The sequence below is a fragment of the Diachasmimorpha longicaudata genome, chromosome 1, assembly GCF_034640455.1.
Source record: "Diachasmimorpha longicaudata isolate KC_UGA_2023 chromosome 1, iyDiaLong2, whole genome shotgun sequence".
In the NCBI taxonomy this organism is placed as follows: Eukaryota; Metazoa; Arthropoda; class Insecta; order Hymenoptera; family Braconidae; genus Diachasmimorpha; species Diachasmimorpha longicaudata.
Window position 1 is genome coordinate 8488318 of NC_087225.1, and position 17478 is coordinate 8505795.

At 38.2% G+C, this 17478-nt stretch overlaps 2 protein-coding genes across 6 annotated transcripts in view; one reads left to right on the forward strand and one right to left on the reverse strand.

Annotated features, from left to right (window-relative positions):
• LOC135172649 (A disintegrin and metalloproteinase with thrombospondin motifs like) overlaps positions 1-17478 on the forward strand; it is a 48473-nt gene that overhangs the window by 11233 nt on the left and 19762 nt on the right. The window lies entirely within an intron of this gene.
• LOC135172628 (SAM and SH3 domain-containing protein 1-like) overlaps positions 9386-17478 on the reverse strand; it is a 160677-nt gene continuing 152584 nt past the window's right edge. Inside the window, exons 11-16 of one of the 3 annotated variants that reach the window (XM_064138804.1) lie at positions 16450-16689; positions 14282-14380; positions 13611-13949; positions 13083-13295; positions 12522-12672; positions 9386-12385 (exon numbers count right to left, since the gene is read on the reverse strand). In XM_064138804.1, the coding sequence (XP_063994874.1) occupies positions 11712-12385; positions 12522-12672; positions 13083-13295; positions 13611-13949; positions 14282-14380; positions 16450-16689 (1716 nt within the window). In that variant the 3' untranslated portion in view covers positions 9386-11711. The remainder of the gene's footprint in view (positions 12386-12521; positions 12673-13082; positions 13296-13610; positions 13950-14281; positions 14381-16449; positions 16690-17478) is intronic. The other 2 variants (XM_064138814.1, XM_064138824.1) reach the window with 2 other exon arrangements.

Genomic DNA, 17478 nt, shown 5'->3' on the forward strand with positions numbered 1-17478 from the left:
CCCAGACGTGCGGCTGCCTGTTCGTCTCTCGTTTCCCTGAAGGACACAATAAAACGGAAAAAGTGAAAATAAATTTGAAGGAAAATAAGAGACACATGGTAAATCATAAGGGGTGCAAGGAGCCTGTTTCGACAGCCTTAATTAGCATTTGTTTTTTGTCCCCTCTCATTTTCGATTTTTCCTTTGCATTGTAGAGGGCGAATGCACGTGTATCTACACAAATCTGATTGTTTTAACTGTTCCATAGAACGAAAAAATTGCAAAAAAAATGCATTCAATGACATTCATTTTCGGTTAATTCCAACCCGATGCTACCGAACTATAACAATTTTTAAAAATTTGTAGACAGTGACATAAGAATATACAAATCACAGAAATTGACTCTGAAGTCATGTCACTCAGTCATGAAATACCATTTCCTCGTTTCAACATTATCTCGTCTTCTCATTGAAGAAAATTCCTTTGAAATTGACAAAAAATCCCTTCAGCCATGAAAAAATAATGAACAATTGTGGAAAAAAATGAGACATTTTCTTTGCAACTCCCGAGAGATCGCTAGACTACGAGATCTCGAAGTCAAGGACGAAAATCCTCAATGGCTTTCTGCTGAACGATACAAGAAAGCCCAGGTCCATTCAGATCCCTTGGTATTAGCCCAAAAGAAATCAAAGACTATTGGCGAGAGAGATCTGGTCGGTGTATACCGCTACTCTACTCTCAATCGTCTGCATGTATCTTCTCCATCTAACTTAGCCCCCAGAGCCCACCGCTGCTGGCCAGGCTTTGCCTTACTCCTCAGAAATTCGATGAAACCGCTGGTATAAGGGGAAAAGACGTATCTATGTTGGAAAAAAAGAGGAGTAGAAAACCATCTTACCTCTGTACTTTACGGAGGTTTATTGGAGCTGAGGGGAATTCTACTGGTGGAGAATAGTATTTGAGGGTTAAGGAAACATCCCGACGCTACCCTCTGGTGTAACTGAGAAAAAAGCTGAACAAATCCGAGTTGAATTATTAGATAATCCTTATTGAAAAAAGAAATACGAATACGAGGTATTCGTTGGAGAAATTTACCATATACTACTGGGGAAAATAACACTCTCCGTATTACCTAATCGACTGGTACTTTCGCGTGCCTCTGCGACCTGAGACTAGATAAAATAACGGGATTTTCGATACGCGATTCGATATTTGCCTAAAATAAATAGAGGAAAACAACATGACGATGTTTATACCCCCCCGTGCTGAACAAGAAATCGCACTGCAGTGATTGTGGAGTAATGAAAATATCCGCAAGAAGTCCCTACAATTAAAACATCAGTTTCCACTACGAGCACTCAATTCATCACCCCAAATAAGCCCTTCTCACACCTAATCCCGTTAATTAGACCCTCCCTACTAATTTCTGACTGTCAAAGTTTCTCCTCATCTACTGAAAACCAGGCAAATGCACATGCATGCATCACATACCTCCAACAACGAAAACCCAGGCACAACACCCTCCAAACATAAAGCTGATTTTCCAGCGTGTAGAACAGTTGTGAACGGTTCGGGGTAGTTGAACACCCCTCGAGTTTCGGGTTATCGTGGTTCTACGGATAAAGCTATGGAACGAACAGAGACTAGCAGCCCTGCAATTCCAGTCTTGCCCTTCTCTTTCGTGCTGAAACCTATTAACAGCTACCGCATCTACACCCAAAGGCTGCGGGTAAAAAGTGGGTGGTTGAGAGGAGTGAGTTGGCTATTGTAACAACTGGGTCAGCGGGTTGGCATTAATTACTCCGTTGAACTCCGTTACATTCGTTATTCAAGGAAATTTCAACCTAAAGTTATTCGCTACATCACTGTCCCTAGATTTAATAATCAAAAGAGAAACAAAAAAAAAATGGAAAAAGTTGGTGGAGAGCGAGACGAGGGGTGCCACGAAAAATAGTGGTTCGTGACCGCGGTGATAATTACATTTATTTCCATCCAATGGTGACTCCCTCGGGGACAACTTCCAACTTGAATCTAAAAAAAAGTGGAGATAAAAAATTAAATTAAAGGGAGCAAAAGGAAATGAACAAAAAAAAAATACAACTGAGAGTCAGGACACGCTGAGGTACTTTGAATTTCACGGCGCGAGGCGTTTTTTAATTAGTACCATCGAGCCAACTTCAGGCCGCGTGATTTTTTTTCGGTATAACGACAGACACATGTACACGGATACTGGAGAGATAGTACGTTCGTCGACCTTCGTACCCTTTTTCACTGTTCTCGAGACGCTCGTCGATCGTTGCAGCGACACGGGGGTCTCGAGAGATCTACCCCTCACCCGAAACATAAAGTGGTGGTTTTTTTTTTCGGGTGAGACGAAGAGAGGAGGGTGAGGGGGGATATTCACATTCGAATTAATCGATGCTAATTATAAAATGTCATCGATTATACGTGAATATCAGTGTGATAAAAATAATAGCTTATTTTCAAAGTGCGAAAGTTTTTAAGTAAAACTTTTGAAAAAACCAAAGTCATTCTTTGATTTTTTGCTCGGAATAACACTAATTGAAACGGCTATCAATAATATTCAATATTCAAGAACTATTCTGAATGCCTTCAAAAATAACTGACAAGTTTATAATAACTCTTCGGTCACAGTTATGAATAGCCCTTTGGAAAAAACAAAAAATTGGTGCAATAGAAATGAGGGAAAATAATAGGATGACAGTGTTCTCTTATTTCATAGACCACTTCATACAACCGTTTCGTTATCAGGGCGCGACAAGAGTCTGGGCTATTCCTCCCTTCCGACATCCGTCGTCTTCAACCGCCTTTTTACTCGGGCTTGGTAGATTTTTCGTCGTTGAAATCAGGAAATTCTTCATCCTGGTACATGGTCCTCTTGTTCGTTTCGGTGACAATGAGTAATCACTTGCTATTTGATTTTTCCTCGGTGAAGTGTGCGAAATAATCCGTGAGAGGGCGGAAAGCTGAAGCGATTTATTTGGATTTTCGCGCTCGTGGAGAATACGAAAAAACGAAGGTTGGAGATACAGAATACGGGGACATCAATAAAAATAAGTCCTTCAGAAATAGTGGATGTGGTTTTCCCGTGCGATTGGGCCGAATGAGTTGATTAAATCCTTGAAAATGAGGAGATCAAACTCGTTTCGATTTTATGATCGGTTCGGGTATTGGAATAAAATTTTTCCGTTCAAGTGGGGGGAGATTAGTTCAGTAATAGTTAAGGAGATTTGGATATTTTTGAGGATGTAAAAGACAGTGAAGGAAATTCGTATAGCAAAAATTATTACAATCTGTAAATCGCACGAGGAGCGGAATACTTTAGTGCTGTGCGCGTAGGCACTCAGTCGCGTTATTCTTCCGGAAGATTTGGAGTTGCTCTCCTCGGTAGCATTCATCTCGAGCGCTGGTGCAATAATACTCCTTCACCCCCTACCCCACGGCCACACCAAAACTGGTCGATTCTCTCAGGCCAACTCCTTGGGGAATTTTCGGCCCCTCGCGGCTATTCCATACAGACCGGGGGCAGATGCGCTTGAATGCGCATCTCGAGAAAACGGATATAGTGGGGCCAAAAAGAAGAGGAGAAAATTACGATTGAGAGTTGAAATGTTGAGGAGGCGGAAGTAAATCGAGCGTCACGTATTAGGTGCGATGCCGCGCGATAAATGAAGCAATTTTCCAAGGATTTTCGAGGGTTTCGTTTCTGAGAATGAGATGAGGGGGGAGGAGATACGTGAAATTTTTTAAGGTATTAAACGATGAAATTGAATCATATTTCTATTTATTGGATGAAGGGAGAACCATGGGGAGATTGATTTTAGGGAATAGTTCGACGAGGGGATAATATCACGTGAAAAATATCAATTTTTTTGTGGGGGTACCTCTCACGTCGTGATTTAGTGACATCATGACGTTGATATGGGCTTCAGTGGGTCATTATAATTCTGAGTGAGAAATAAATTTTTTTTTCTTCTTCAATATTGCGGAGTGATGAACATTTTAAATCTAAAAACGGAGAAAAGTATTTCCTTGCCCGACGTACAGAGTACAATGGGTTGGGTATGAAATTAGTACAAGTTCCTTTCGCAAATTGGAAACCTGTTGTCAAAAGAAATAAATTTGCATGCACTCAGAAATTCCCCAACACCAAGGAAATATAAACTCCTCTCTCTTCCGTCTCTGCCAACAATAAATTTCATCATTTTCTATCGCTTGGCTGGAGGGCCCCTAACAATTTGTATGTATCTCCCTTTGCATTTCCAAGGATGAAATGGACCATCCGACGCACGGTAAATCGATTCCTTTGATGTTTAAGGGGGTATATGTCCCTAAAGAGACGATGTAACGTAAACGCATTCTATCTTTCCCTGGTATTGGTGAGCGAATATAAGACGAAATTGGAGGGAATCGATTTGCAGGGTAGAGTGGCACACAGAGAGGTACGGAATATCCCAGAGCTTGAATGAAAAAAAGAGAGGATGTCCTGGAGAGATGTTCTTGTGCTTATTTGCACAAGTAAACTGCTTACCTTTGTACACAGGCAACCGCACAAGAATCCCACCACTTGAATTTACGAGTGAGGGAAAAATAAATTTTATTCCAGTAGCAGAATTTAGGGCTTCCTCGGGATGAATAAGTTGGTCGATTTATTTGGGATTTATTCGGGGTGATGAGAAGTGTTTATAACGCCACATCCTGAGGAGCAATAAACGAACGGATTTACACGGAAACAATATATTGGTTGATAAAAATGTTTATATCACTTTGTACAAGAAAGAGCGCACTTGTCGATTGATAGATTCGCAAGAATCTATTGATAATCATTTATTGGAATGAATGAGATTGGTCCTATCGTTCTCAATGAGGATAGCGTATTTTCATATTAAAAGTCAAGAATCAAAATGGGTTTAAGACATAATTCTGCAATGTATTGATTAACGAACTGAATGTCAGTATTTTCTATGAATATAGCTCATGTAGAACGGATTATAATCTAAAAACTGCATAAAGTTATCGATTTTGAAGGGTTTCAAGAGTTGAAATCAACTGGAGAGAGCTTAACCCGGGGAATAATCCAATACCCAATTTTCACATTCAATGTTGATTATCAAACAATCTCTATTCTGCATACTCCACTCTCCCAAAAAAGCGATTTAATTGGCAAAAAATTTGAGACTCTGATTGAACTCGACTAAAAAAAAAATAACGCATTGTCATCTCTCCGTCATTCATGTTGTCCAACTGTGAAATAAAATAAAAAGAAAAATAGTATCCAGGGGAAACAGATATTTCAATGCGGGAAAATTTTCCTAAGGGATTATTCATTTCCGGGCAAACGCACGGGGCTATCGACCGGATGGTAACACGCAGACAGATTTCACGCGAAAGAAAAAAAACTCGATATGAGAGGTTCGAGAAGAATGATTGGGTTGTGTATAAAAGGTTTCCGCTGAATTAATTAGTCATGATATCTACTGACACAACTCTATCAATAATTGATGGTAATCAAAGCAGGAAAGCATGCTCCCCAGACAGGTTTCAGTTGCAAATGAGTCGTTGAATGATTTACAGCTTTTTCAATCTCTACGCTTTTTACCCCTGATTCCATCCCGGAGTACGAGCATATTGTTGCGTGCATTGATTCTTATAAAAAATTCCCAATACCTGAACTATATTTTCTCCAACTGTCGGAGGATAGTCTTTGGTCGGAGAGTCACTCTCTCGGGGGCGAAAGTCCCGATACTCTGTCCTTCTCAGATGTGTTGCAAAATAAAATTTGCACTATATTCTTCAATTTTATAAATAACGAACGTTAAAAATATTCAATTGAAAATTTCATTAACTCTTGACTTTCTTACTGAAATTTGACTCAATTTCCCTATTACGAAGATCGAAACTAATCAATAAGTTATCACATTCAACCAAAAACTATTGCAACTACCCAGTCATTGACGCATGAAGGACAAACACAATGAAGAGAGCGAGTTAATAATGTGAAACCGATGGAAAAACACTCATTATTTCCAAAATGACATGAGTAACTCGCCCGGTATATTCTATTAATTTGGGTACACAGAAATTTCGAATATAGGGGTAGGCACATATACACGAATTTCAGAAACAAGACGAGAATATACATAGCAAATATAAGGGTACCAAATGAAGGTAAAATTCGAAGGTGGAGAGAGATGGGGAAAGACGTTATCTCTAATGGAGGTAGCACCGAGTATGTGCCTCAAACGCCCCTATCGCTTGGGCCAATGTCGCTGTGTGTATTAATGGCTATGCCGTTCATAACGGTTAACGAGGAACGATGAGACAGTACGTTTCATAAGTAAATATACGATTCTCAGTACCAACCTGGGGTGTTCTCGTCTTCCGAGATATACCTGATGGCTTTAACCCTCATTGCGCCACCCCTTCCCTTTACCCCCTCGCCCATTTAGTCGCTTCTCTCGCACCAACTGCTGCTGGAACTGTTCCCGCGGGCTGCTTGGAGAGTCTGCCAAGTTTCACAGAGGGTACAATATTTTTTTATAGGTTTTTGTCTCGTGTTTTTATTTTCGGAGGGATGAGGATGGGGGAGTTTAATGAGTATAGGGAGAATACATACGATAGCGTACGTATACATAGTCAGGGCGTAAGGGCGCCCTGAAAGTTCTTATTTATTTTTAATTAGTACCGTCGGTTATTATCATGGTGATGTTTGTGTAGATTGGAAACAATTGGAGGGCCTCAATTTGAAATATTTTATAATAGTGGTTTTGTTATGAGAATGTGCTGATCATTTAAAATTTTTGGTTTTTAATGAGGGAAATATGACCGTAATGACTGTCATGGAAATTATTTTCCGGTTGACGTCTGTTAACGACATACATCCGAGGAGGACAATTAAACAATCAAAAATGTCGGTACACAAGAAATTACTAGCCCATGAACTTGTGTCCATCAAACTGGGCGGAACAATCGGTGTTAAATAAGCTGCGGTTAGTTACTCAACTCCATGCTGTACCACCCCTAGTTCCCGATGCCCAGCTTTTGAGAGACCAATTAGTAGACATTGGAGGGTAACGTAAGAGAAGACGAAACTTTGCCTGAGGAACTTTGCCATCGGGTTGTAGTGGTATTTCGAAAATTAACGGGAGGAATATCTAAGTGTATTGGCCAGAGTCGCAGCGTGTCGTGTACAAAGGTCGGTATTGAATATACTGCCGTACGCAGATTTCTTGTTTTCCTCATAGTTTAACATTCACGACTACCTCAGCCAGAAAAGCCAATATACAAGGAAGGGACGGAGTTGTCCCGACCCTTTTGCATTTCGCTATCGTTGGCAGAATTCTGGAGTTTTTTCTTCTCACTCTGTCGCAACTGGTACTACTCCCGTGTGTATTCCATGATAATGGAAATTTTCGCTCGCTTGCTGACCAATCGTTTTCGATTATTCTCTCGTCGCTCTGTTCAACTATTGCTAATTCATTGCGATATATTACTTTTCAAGATCAATGGAAATGAATCCACAAGTTAGTGGATTTCGATAAAAAAAATTCTATATCAGTGAATTCCATAATATCATTTAAAGAAAGCCTTCAAAAGCATTTAACATCAGGTATTGTTCAATTAAATAATAACAAAATAGTTGAATAGTTTTACTATTCCATTGGTTCAATTTATGGAGCGAAACCGATGGAAAAAATCGAAAAATTAAGCTGGAGGAATTAAATTCAAGGGAATTGTTCAGAGAATTTGTTTGATTTTTTTTCAATTAAATTTTATTTGGTATTAAAACGCCTGAAAATCAAATTCTTCCGGACTTATATGAGAGACTTCTTCCAGAATTGAATACATTATCCAAGAAAATTTTTGGAAAAATAGAAGAGAAAATTGTTCAGAATATTTCCAGTGATTTACGTTTTTGTCTGCATGAAGCCAGCTGCATTAAGATTAAGAGATCCGGCCAGTGGGCAGTATCCCCCCAAGAACCACAGACAGGATACTTGGTTAAACTGCCCCAGGTGGTGTCGGCTCTACTGCGTAATAGTGAAGTAGAAGGTGGATAACGAGAGAAACCAAGAATGTACTCTATCTCTTTTACTCGCTACCTTAAAACATTTACCAACGATGCAATTAAAGATTTCACGCTCCACGACGAGACTAACTCAGCATAGAAGGTGCCCCCACGATGTCTCGAGTAATTGCCCGAGGGTATTTTTGGTGCATCGAATTTTATCCCTCTCCCCGCAACACTTTTCTCGGTACTCATGCCTCCTCGAATGTGGCGTTTACCCGCATAGTTAATGTAGCTTCATATATGAGCCAGCTAGAATTATATTTAGACAGTATATGCCTTGTAGCAGTTTGTGATGAACTGAACGCATCGAGTGTAATTATACGACAGGAGATCCTGTTTTATGAGAGAAAGTGATATTATTAGCATATGAAATTACACTTAATGGAGTGGAGATAAAAAATTAAGGGTGAATTGAACAGGATGAGTATTTTTCACAAGTGTCTGACATTCTCCTGATTTTTACAGATAATTATTTCTACCCCCAAACGATGAAAGTTACGTGAAGTTGTTTATTTATGTTATCTCATTGATTTTTATTCTGTCAAGGCAGTATACTGTTATGCTCCAGATTGGACAATTGCATTATTGAATACGTGGATGCACGAAATTGTCAGCATGAACGGATTATACTAAGCAAGTGATGAAATATAAAGGGCCGATGTATTATTTAAGAGATCATTAAGTCTGCACGGATTAGACTTATACGAGGTTTCGACGAGTAGAAAAGTTGTAACTTTTTGTACAACAGATGGTATGGAATAGTAATGAGAAAATGTCAGGTTGAGCGAATTGTAGCCAGGGGATAATACAGAGGTTGAATTTTGCGACCAGTACAATACCTTGGTGAGAGAAAATACCAATCACAGCTTATGCTCTGTCGTTTGACAAAATGGTAGAAATTCCCAAAGTGGAATAATGGCCAAGAGTGTCGCCTTTACTTTCCATTCACATCTCCCAAACTTTGCCACCATCTCAGGCTTAACAAAATAACGTCGTACATCGTTATCAGCAGCTTACATTCCACTAAGACTCGAACGAGAGAAACAGAGAAAGGGCTAGGTAACACGTAGAATTACAGTTGAGTCGGTGAAAATGGGGGGAGAAATGGTGTTATCTTGCAACGAACAGTTAAAGGATTTTCTCCAAGTTGCCATGATGCCAAGAAAGTGGTATAAATAATTAACAGGACAATTATCTTAATGCCATTAAATGCTTTCATTAGCATGGGTTAAGCATTTAGTATTAAACCAGTGAATCTCTAAATATGTAATGAGAGGAAATGGAGTCAAGGAGCTGAATAATCCAACAACATCATTATTTATTCTTTCATCCTTTATTTCACTATTCACAGTCAATAAATTAACAATGATCGAAATCATTACAAAGACTCAGGATTTTTTAATTTTTCATTGTTATTCCTCATCGAATTCTGTAACCACTAGTCCCGCAATGATTCAATAAATGGATCATATAAAAAGTAACGCACACAGTGGCGCAGCTAAAAAATGTTTCATATTTCTTTTGTTTCGTATTTTCCCTTTGCTCATTATATACAAAAAATTTCTCCCCCAATTAGCAATTACGGACTAGATTGCTAAAACCTATACGAATATTTTTTTTTCAATTTCAGACATCAATTGTTCGATATCTTTGAATTATATTTTCTTATTATTTTCGATGGATCTGAAGTCACTGATAGAGGAAGAATTGATAATCGGATGGGTTACAGGTATTTTATTTATTCTTCTGGATTGTAATTACTACGAAAAATGATGAATTTAACACCAAAACTACTTGCGCGCTTTCAATATCATTCTTGTCGAGCTAATAAAATCACTATCGCGTCTATTTTCTTTCTCTTTCGTTTATTAAATTGTAATCTCATAAACTCGTCACTGGTTAACATTTTAATTATTTTCATTTTCATTATTCCCTACACACTTTATTTTTTTTTGTGATCGATGGAACGGATAAATTCTATATGTAGCAACATCACCGAAGCCTGTCAGTCAACTGAATCCAGATTAAAATTAACTAATAGGTGTTATCAATTGAATATTGTCCCCAAAAGTCACTCCACACTCGTCCGGGTTTTACCATGAGACATTGGGCTTGTTTATCCTTTGATTGAGTCATTGGTAAGCATGTACATGTTTTTAAACTAATCTCTAAGTAACTCGATAATGATGGAAAAATGTAAACATGCAACGATTAAGTGGAATTCGTTAATTGTTGACCTTTATTATTCAAGATATTCAATTTCATTCATACTTTATTTATTTACAACTTCAATTGTTCAGTCATTAATAAATTACACTATACAGAGACGCGTAAAATCCAACTTTTGTTCGTTAATATATTCATGTATCTAATAAATGTCATTTTTTTTTCTCGTTTGTGTTTCATTTTTTTCCATCAATCTACGAGATAGAATCTAGTCTTGAGTTTTGGCAGAGTTAAATCCGACATGAGAAACATATTATTCATTCTCATTTCTCGGTATTAAATATTTACAAGTGTATGTCTAACAACTTTTCCCTTCCTTTCCGACGATTAATTTTTAACGATTAATTGCTATTGCCGATGATATACAATATATACACTGTCATCGTTCATTTTCTTAATAAAAACGATGACAGAAGATTGTCGATCGTCAGTACTCAATAAAATTTAAGCTGTTCCGCTGGCGATCAAAAAAGACAACATATAAAAAGAAAAAACAATATCAAAACATTTTTAAATAAATTATCGAGAGATATGTTATTATTCTATATTAATCAGTTTTTTCAGTTTCGTTGTTAAAAAATGTATAAAAGAATTAATTTGAGCGATTCTATTGGCAGTTCTGATTGATGGAACATGGTCAGTTGATGATCCAAGTTGGTCTCAAGTATTACTAAATTAAAAAAATTAAATAATTAAATTGAAACAGATAAAAGCAGACAAGTGGTGGTCTGTTTAAGACGAAAATCTCTTGATATTTCCTGCTCATTAATTTATTGCAATAATCCTTCAATCCTACCTAAATCGATCTACTATCACAAGTATAACTCACTGAATCAGTGGTATACCCTAGGCCTTTCCCCTCGTTCCAACGAGCTTTACAAAGATCCTCCACATTTACCATATCTCTTTGAAGTTAAATAAGGACGTCTTTTTTCCTGAATATCTCGTGAGCATGGGAAAATAAATTGGCCATCAAATGGCTTTTCTATTTCCATCCTATTCTCATTCCCTTTCTATCCTCAAGAGTCGCGATCGGAAAGTAATGGAATTTATTTGACTGTTTGATTTTTCATTGAATGAAATAAAAGGGTTTCAACGAAATAACGGAAAAAATCCTCAATGAATCGGGAATTTGCATGAATTTTATTTTTAAACGAGAATACGACGCAGATAATCCATGATAATTCAGTTGTTTACGAGACCAATTTGAGTAGCCTGAATACGTTTTACGACTGGTTGCGATCACACCAGATCTTCTGACAGTATGGGCTATCAATTCTTGCACATTTTTGCGAATTATGCTATTGGAGTCATGATTTCACAATAAAAAAATTGAGGAAAAATTCTGCAAGTTCCCTAGTTCATTCAGGTGGAGATGAATTAATTAGAATATTTACGGATAACTACTGTTATTCTATTTACTTGATCCTTGTGATGTGGGTGAGCCCCTGGCAAAGTTACCAAACGTCTTAGTTGGTGAATCAGCAACAGCTGTTACGAGCGCTTTGTCCCTGGGTGGCGGTGCTGAACTGATACTAGATGAACTAACACCAGAATCACTTGACTTTTCACTCAAACATCCGCGCTGATTAATACTAGCTGTTGCAACAGTCTCACATCCAATACCAAGATCACTGCTACCACCTACTCCATACTTGGATATTGCCAATTTCCCAGGGCTCACATCATCTCCGATAACAACAGTTTCCCCAAAATTACCTCTCTTGGCGATAAATCTGACGTTACCAGTACCTGGACGCAATTGGGGAGATTTCTCAAACTGTCCTTCCTTCGATACCGCACCAGAATTTGATATATTCGGATGGTAATCGTCTTTGGCGTCAACGTGCACAGTTGCTTCGCTGCATTTCTGTACGGCTGATGAATTGAGATTGTTCTCCCGCGAGAGTTTTCCGGTCTCCGGGCTTATTGTGCGCCGAGGATTTTTGTGGGCGTCGTAGCAACCGGAGTCCCGGGGAAACTGACGGCGATTGAAGGGTGAACAGTGACCTGGTGTTTGACTTGTCAATGCTAGACGGTTCATCTCATCGCCTTCCGAACTCGAGGCTAAGTCACCTTCACTTCCGGCTGTTAAACAACAAAGTGAGACCAGAAATGAATGAAGGTGATTATGGTGTCAAATAGTTCTAGTCTGACATTCAAGCGAATAATTCTGCTATTGATCTGAATATTTTTGGAGAAAAGATTACATTCGAATACTTACATTGAAGATCATGGAGCAACTGCACAGCAGTGAGAATCTTAGCCCTGTGCTCGGGATGATGAATACGCAGATAATCGAGGTCTGCCGGCTCGAGTTCCCGGAATAGTTCCAGGTCCTCATATCCATTTAGAACAAACACCGGTATATGTTCCTGCAATTGAATTGCAAAACTAATTTCAATTACCATCAAAATGTCTTCACCATTTATTTAATGGCAATATTGTTACGGTCTCTACTGTCTGATTTATTCATTCGCTAATGTTATTCATGGAAATTTGCACGGATTACGTCTCGGAATCGCGAGCAAGAAGGAGAAAATCGAGAATTATGTTGAAGCTGCATTGAGATACTGCAAGAAAAAATTGAAAAAAATAATCCGAGGCAGTAGATAAGATGAACAGAAAAGAAGAAATAGGATAGATGGCGGTGAAAAGAAGAGAGAAGAAGGGGAACCGTAAATCCTGCTTTGCATTCGGAGTGATGCAAATGTAAATCGTTCAGAGTTGGGTGCAAGATATTGTCTCTCTGAAAAAAAAGAAGGAAATAAAAGGAAAAACTCACCTGAAGATTCATTCTCTGTAAGAGCTCTTGAACTGAACCTGGTTTTTGTCTATATCTCTGTCCCCATTTACCTCTCTCCGGCTCACCACGACGAGGCACTCGTTCGTTCAGTATCTCAACATTTATAAACTTGAAGTGGCCAATACGACTGTGAACCACTCCTTTCCAGAGGCCACTTGTATTCATCTGTACTACATCGATCACATCGCCTTTCTGAAATGGGAGAGTAGAATGAAATGGTTTGATTTTTATAGATTGCATTGACGTCGATAAACAGAATAAAGAGCATCTCCATGGTGAACTTTTGTCAAAATATTGAACTGCAAAATACACAATGAAAATTTTACAAATTAAAATTTGGAAAAACCTCTCACCGGATGTCAACAAAAAGAAACATTTCCATTGAGTTTGGACTCAATTCTCAGAAAGGCTAATAATATTAGCAAGATCAGTGCAATTCTCTTAACATGTAGCAAGACATTTGGAGAATGGATGGAACTCCTGAGGATCGTCAACCATTGTACTTGCCTTAAACTTTAATGCATCCTTATCATACGGACTCGGTGTACAATCGACGAGTGCTTTGGCTCGACAGAGTACCGGCCCAATGGACGTAGGACTAGCAGCATCCCTATCCTCACAAGATATCGAGCTGTGATTGCTACCAGCTCTCACCAATGCCTGTGTACTTGATCCACTACCACTGGGCAAGCTCTCAACGCTACTGGCACTGCATGGAAATGCCTCGGAGGACGCCCTGTCTTGCCTCAGTCTCGTAATTTTCCTCTGGACATCGTGCCTTAAATTCCTCGCTCTTCCCGCTATTCCGGCTCTAGAGTCACCCTCCAGAAGAGCGCTAGCCTCCGACTGCAACGCATAATCATTCAATTCTGTTTAAATAATCATTCTCACACTTCCGATAAAAACAAAAACATAATTCCAAAACTGTCCAAATATCCGATTGTGCAACGTCAAATGAACAAAAAATTTTCATAAATCGTTGATTCATTAATCATCATCTCGACTTATCGGTGGATGTGTGTCAGTATGTTGTACAGGGATGTGTTGAGTATGCTATGGAAACACTTCATGCATCCCTGGGATATTGAATTAGTGCAATTACTAGAAGTTATTAATGCAGGGCTCAATAGCTTAACAGAAGGAGTCATAGAATGAAAAGGAGATTGGAGAGAACGTACTGTATGAACGGCTGCCGAATGTTGATTCTCTAATTCCTCCTGGTCCTCGTAATCACTCGATTGGCTTGGTGATAAACCCTCCTCACCGCTGCTCCGACTCTAAAAATCCATTCATACTTGGAGAATAGATCTAAGTGAAATGATTCAGTGACCGAGTGGTAAATTTCATCAAATCAACGATAAATTACTGACACTGGTTTCTAATTTTTTATTCCTGAAATCACTCATTATTCATGTAATTCAGTATTTTCGTGTCTCTTTATCACTTGATTACTGAATCCAGATGAGTTACGAATTGTAAGAAATGAAATAAACATAATAGCGATTTAGTAAGAGGATGTTAAAGCGAGGCTATTATTAATGAATAGCTAATGATTGTGGCAGAATAGTGTTGATGAAAATGAAAATATGGTTTAATTACTTATTCAGTCGTTCTTTGCGTCTGTCTGTAGCAGCGATGGAGCATTTGCGGGATTCAAATACAATAGGCATGGTAAATTTCGAGGGATGGTACGATAATTTAAACAGAAATTGAAATGCGTGCAAGACTATTCTCTGATGATGACTTCACGGGAAATTAATGACCTAGGTGATTTCTTCCAATGGTTTTAACTCATAAATACATTTCTAAATACAGCGGGAGGTGAGCAAATTGCATTTTGTATCAAGCGAACGCGTCATTTTGATGCGGTACATGAGAAAAATTGATGATTTGCGGCGGGGGGTACGTGAATAATGCCGGTGTCTGCGTGATGGGAACAACGGTGTTGAAAATTAATTGAAATTATATGGTAAATATTGTAGTAATTCGCATCCGAATAATATTGAATATAATTTAGGAGAAACATGATAAAATAAATTCAGTTATTAGATAGTATACTGTAAAATAACGTGAATTTTCAATAGTTTTCCGATTTTTACCGTTTCCTTCGAAAGAATTGAATTAAAAAAATTCATATGTACTTTCTGATTACTTAAGGAGAGTATCAATCGAATATTTGGCTTCTCCATGGCACAGTTGCATACAATTTCCTCTTTGCGTCACGAAAACTATTAATGGCTTTTCAAAATATAATTGTGAGTCTCAAGTTTGAAAATTTTCGATGGAAGTCTAGTGAATAGAATTGATTAAACATGAATGACGAAAGTATTATTCTATCCCAGAGGCGAGAGATGATTTATTCTATATTCATTAAACCCTCATGAGATTTCCAAATGAATTACTCAACATCGTCGAAACTCCGGTGATATTCATTATTAATGAATTATTAATCCATGTGCAATAGAATGGTATATTTAGGGATCAAATCGATAATGGAAAAATCTCACTATCGAGTTTGGACGTGAGTTCAATCTTCAAAAATAGGTTAAAAATCGTCACGTTCTGGATAGACATGCAAAGTATGATCGAGGGAGTTTCACGTGCGGCACACATGTGGCCTTCATCCCCTTAATCTGCACGTCTCAAAGACCCATTCACGGAAAATCCATATTCATGAGTTTCCCGGTACTTCGTATGCAGGTAAACACTAAATATACATCAGAATTATCACTTGTTTTACGATGTAGATGTATCTCACGTTAGTTGGGTATGGGATAGCTATTAGTGTATCAACCACAGCAATTCGGTTCGAGAAAAATAACGACAGCGTTTGAATATTGCGTAGAAAAATTTAACGCAGAGTCGAGTTGACTTGACTCGAAGCTTAGAAAACACGATGCGAGTTGAGCTGATCCATCTCCTTGAGTCAACTTCCATTTTTTGATTTTTGGATTGGATCGGAAATTGAATCGACGTAACCGTATCCGGTGCCGTCCACTTAAATGTATTCATCAATTTAGAATTTATCACGCCAATAAATATCTTCGAAGAAACGTAACAAAACACATTTTGAAAGCGATACAATTAACGCAGATATTCTGACTTTTTCTTTGAAAATCAATGATGATTAATCTATGAAGTATTTAGGTCAAGCTTGAGTGATTATTGATTATCGTCGTATTCTAAAGAGGACTTTGCTTGCATTATGAATGTGAGAAATGATTGCAGCCGGGATAATACATTTTTCTGAGCAATGAAACTATATAAATGATGTGAAGTGATACAAGGGGATGTGGTTTAGCTCTGTTCTCAATCTACAAATAAAATTTCTATCCAATATACGAACGTATTCGTGTTTGCTACGTCGTGGAATAGGTTTCGACGATTTGACCTCTGTACTTGTGATACTAGCTGAGGTAGTTGCTACAGGACGACGTTGATTGCTACGGGGTGACGATGAGTGGCATTGGTAATTGTTGGTTGATTGGTGGCGTTGATAGTGGTACTGGGGACAGTGGTGAAGTTGACCAATCATTATCATCTCGCTTCTGTCCACCGACACAGACGACAATCTCGAGTTCACATTCTGCAGTATTTTTTCATTCTGTCATTTCTGAGTTCAACAAATGTTTTATTTATGATCGTCTACTCCACACGAAGACAAAAATATTTTAGCAAATGTAATTAAGGCTTATGCAGTGAGAAAACTAATTTCCATTGAAATATTTTTAGCAATTTATATTACGTTTCAACCGAATGAGGAAAATTTTAGTAAAATATCTGAAATACTTAATGCATCGCAGAGATATTAGCGGTTAATACATTCGAATTAATTATTCACAATATTTGGTGATGAAAATGAATCTCGCATCACTCAATCGAATATATTTACTCCGATTTTGAATAACTTAGCGGTTTTCCACTCATCAATTTATTTCAATCTCAATTATCATTTCAAATTGATGCAATTTAATTTCACCTTCGTACCCCACTGCCAACAGATGCAAATAAAATCCTCACTAACGGTTGGAATTTCATAAAAAATTCTTTGATACGAATTTTCATTTTCTCCCTTCAATTTTTTTTCCGTAAAAAATGTGCGTCGTTAGAAATTGATTAAACTATGAATTGGAATGTATATGAAAGCCTTCGGCTTGTGGATGGTTGGGAAGAGGTGGTGAGGTCTAAAATTCTCATATCGATGCAGCGCAAACGATACGATGGGAGGGTTATGGATGAAGTAGAACGCGGAAGGGGAATGGGAATGAAGGGAATACTCTGGAGAGATGCAAAATTTTCATCGGATTCCAGATGGTTCAAACGTTTTCTCTCTCTTTCTCTCTCTCTCTCACTCGATCGTCCACTGTACTTACAC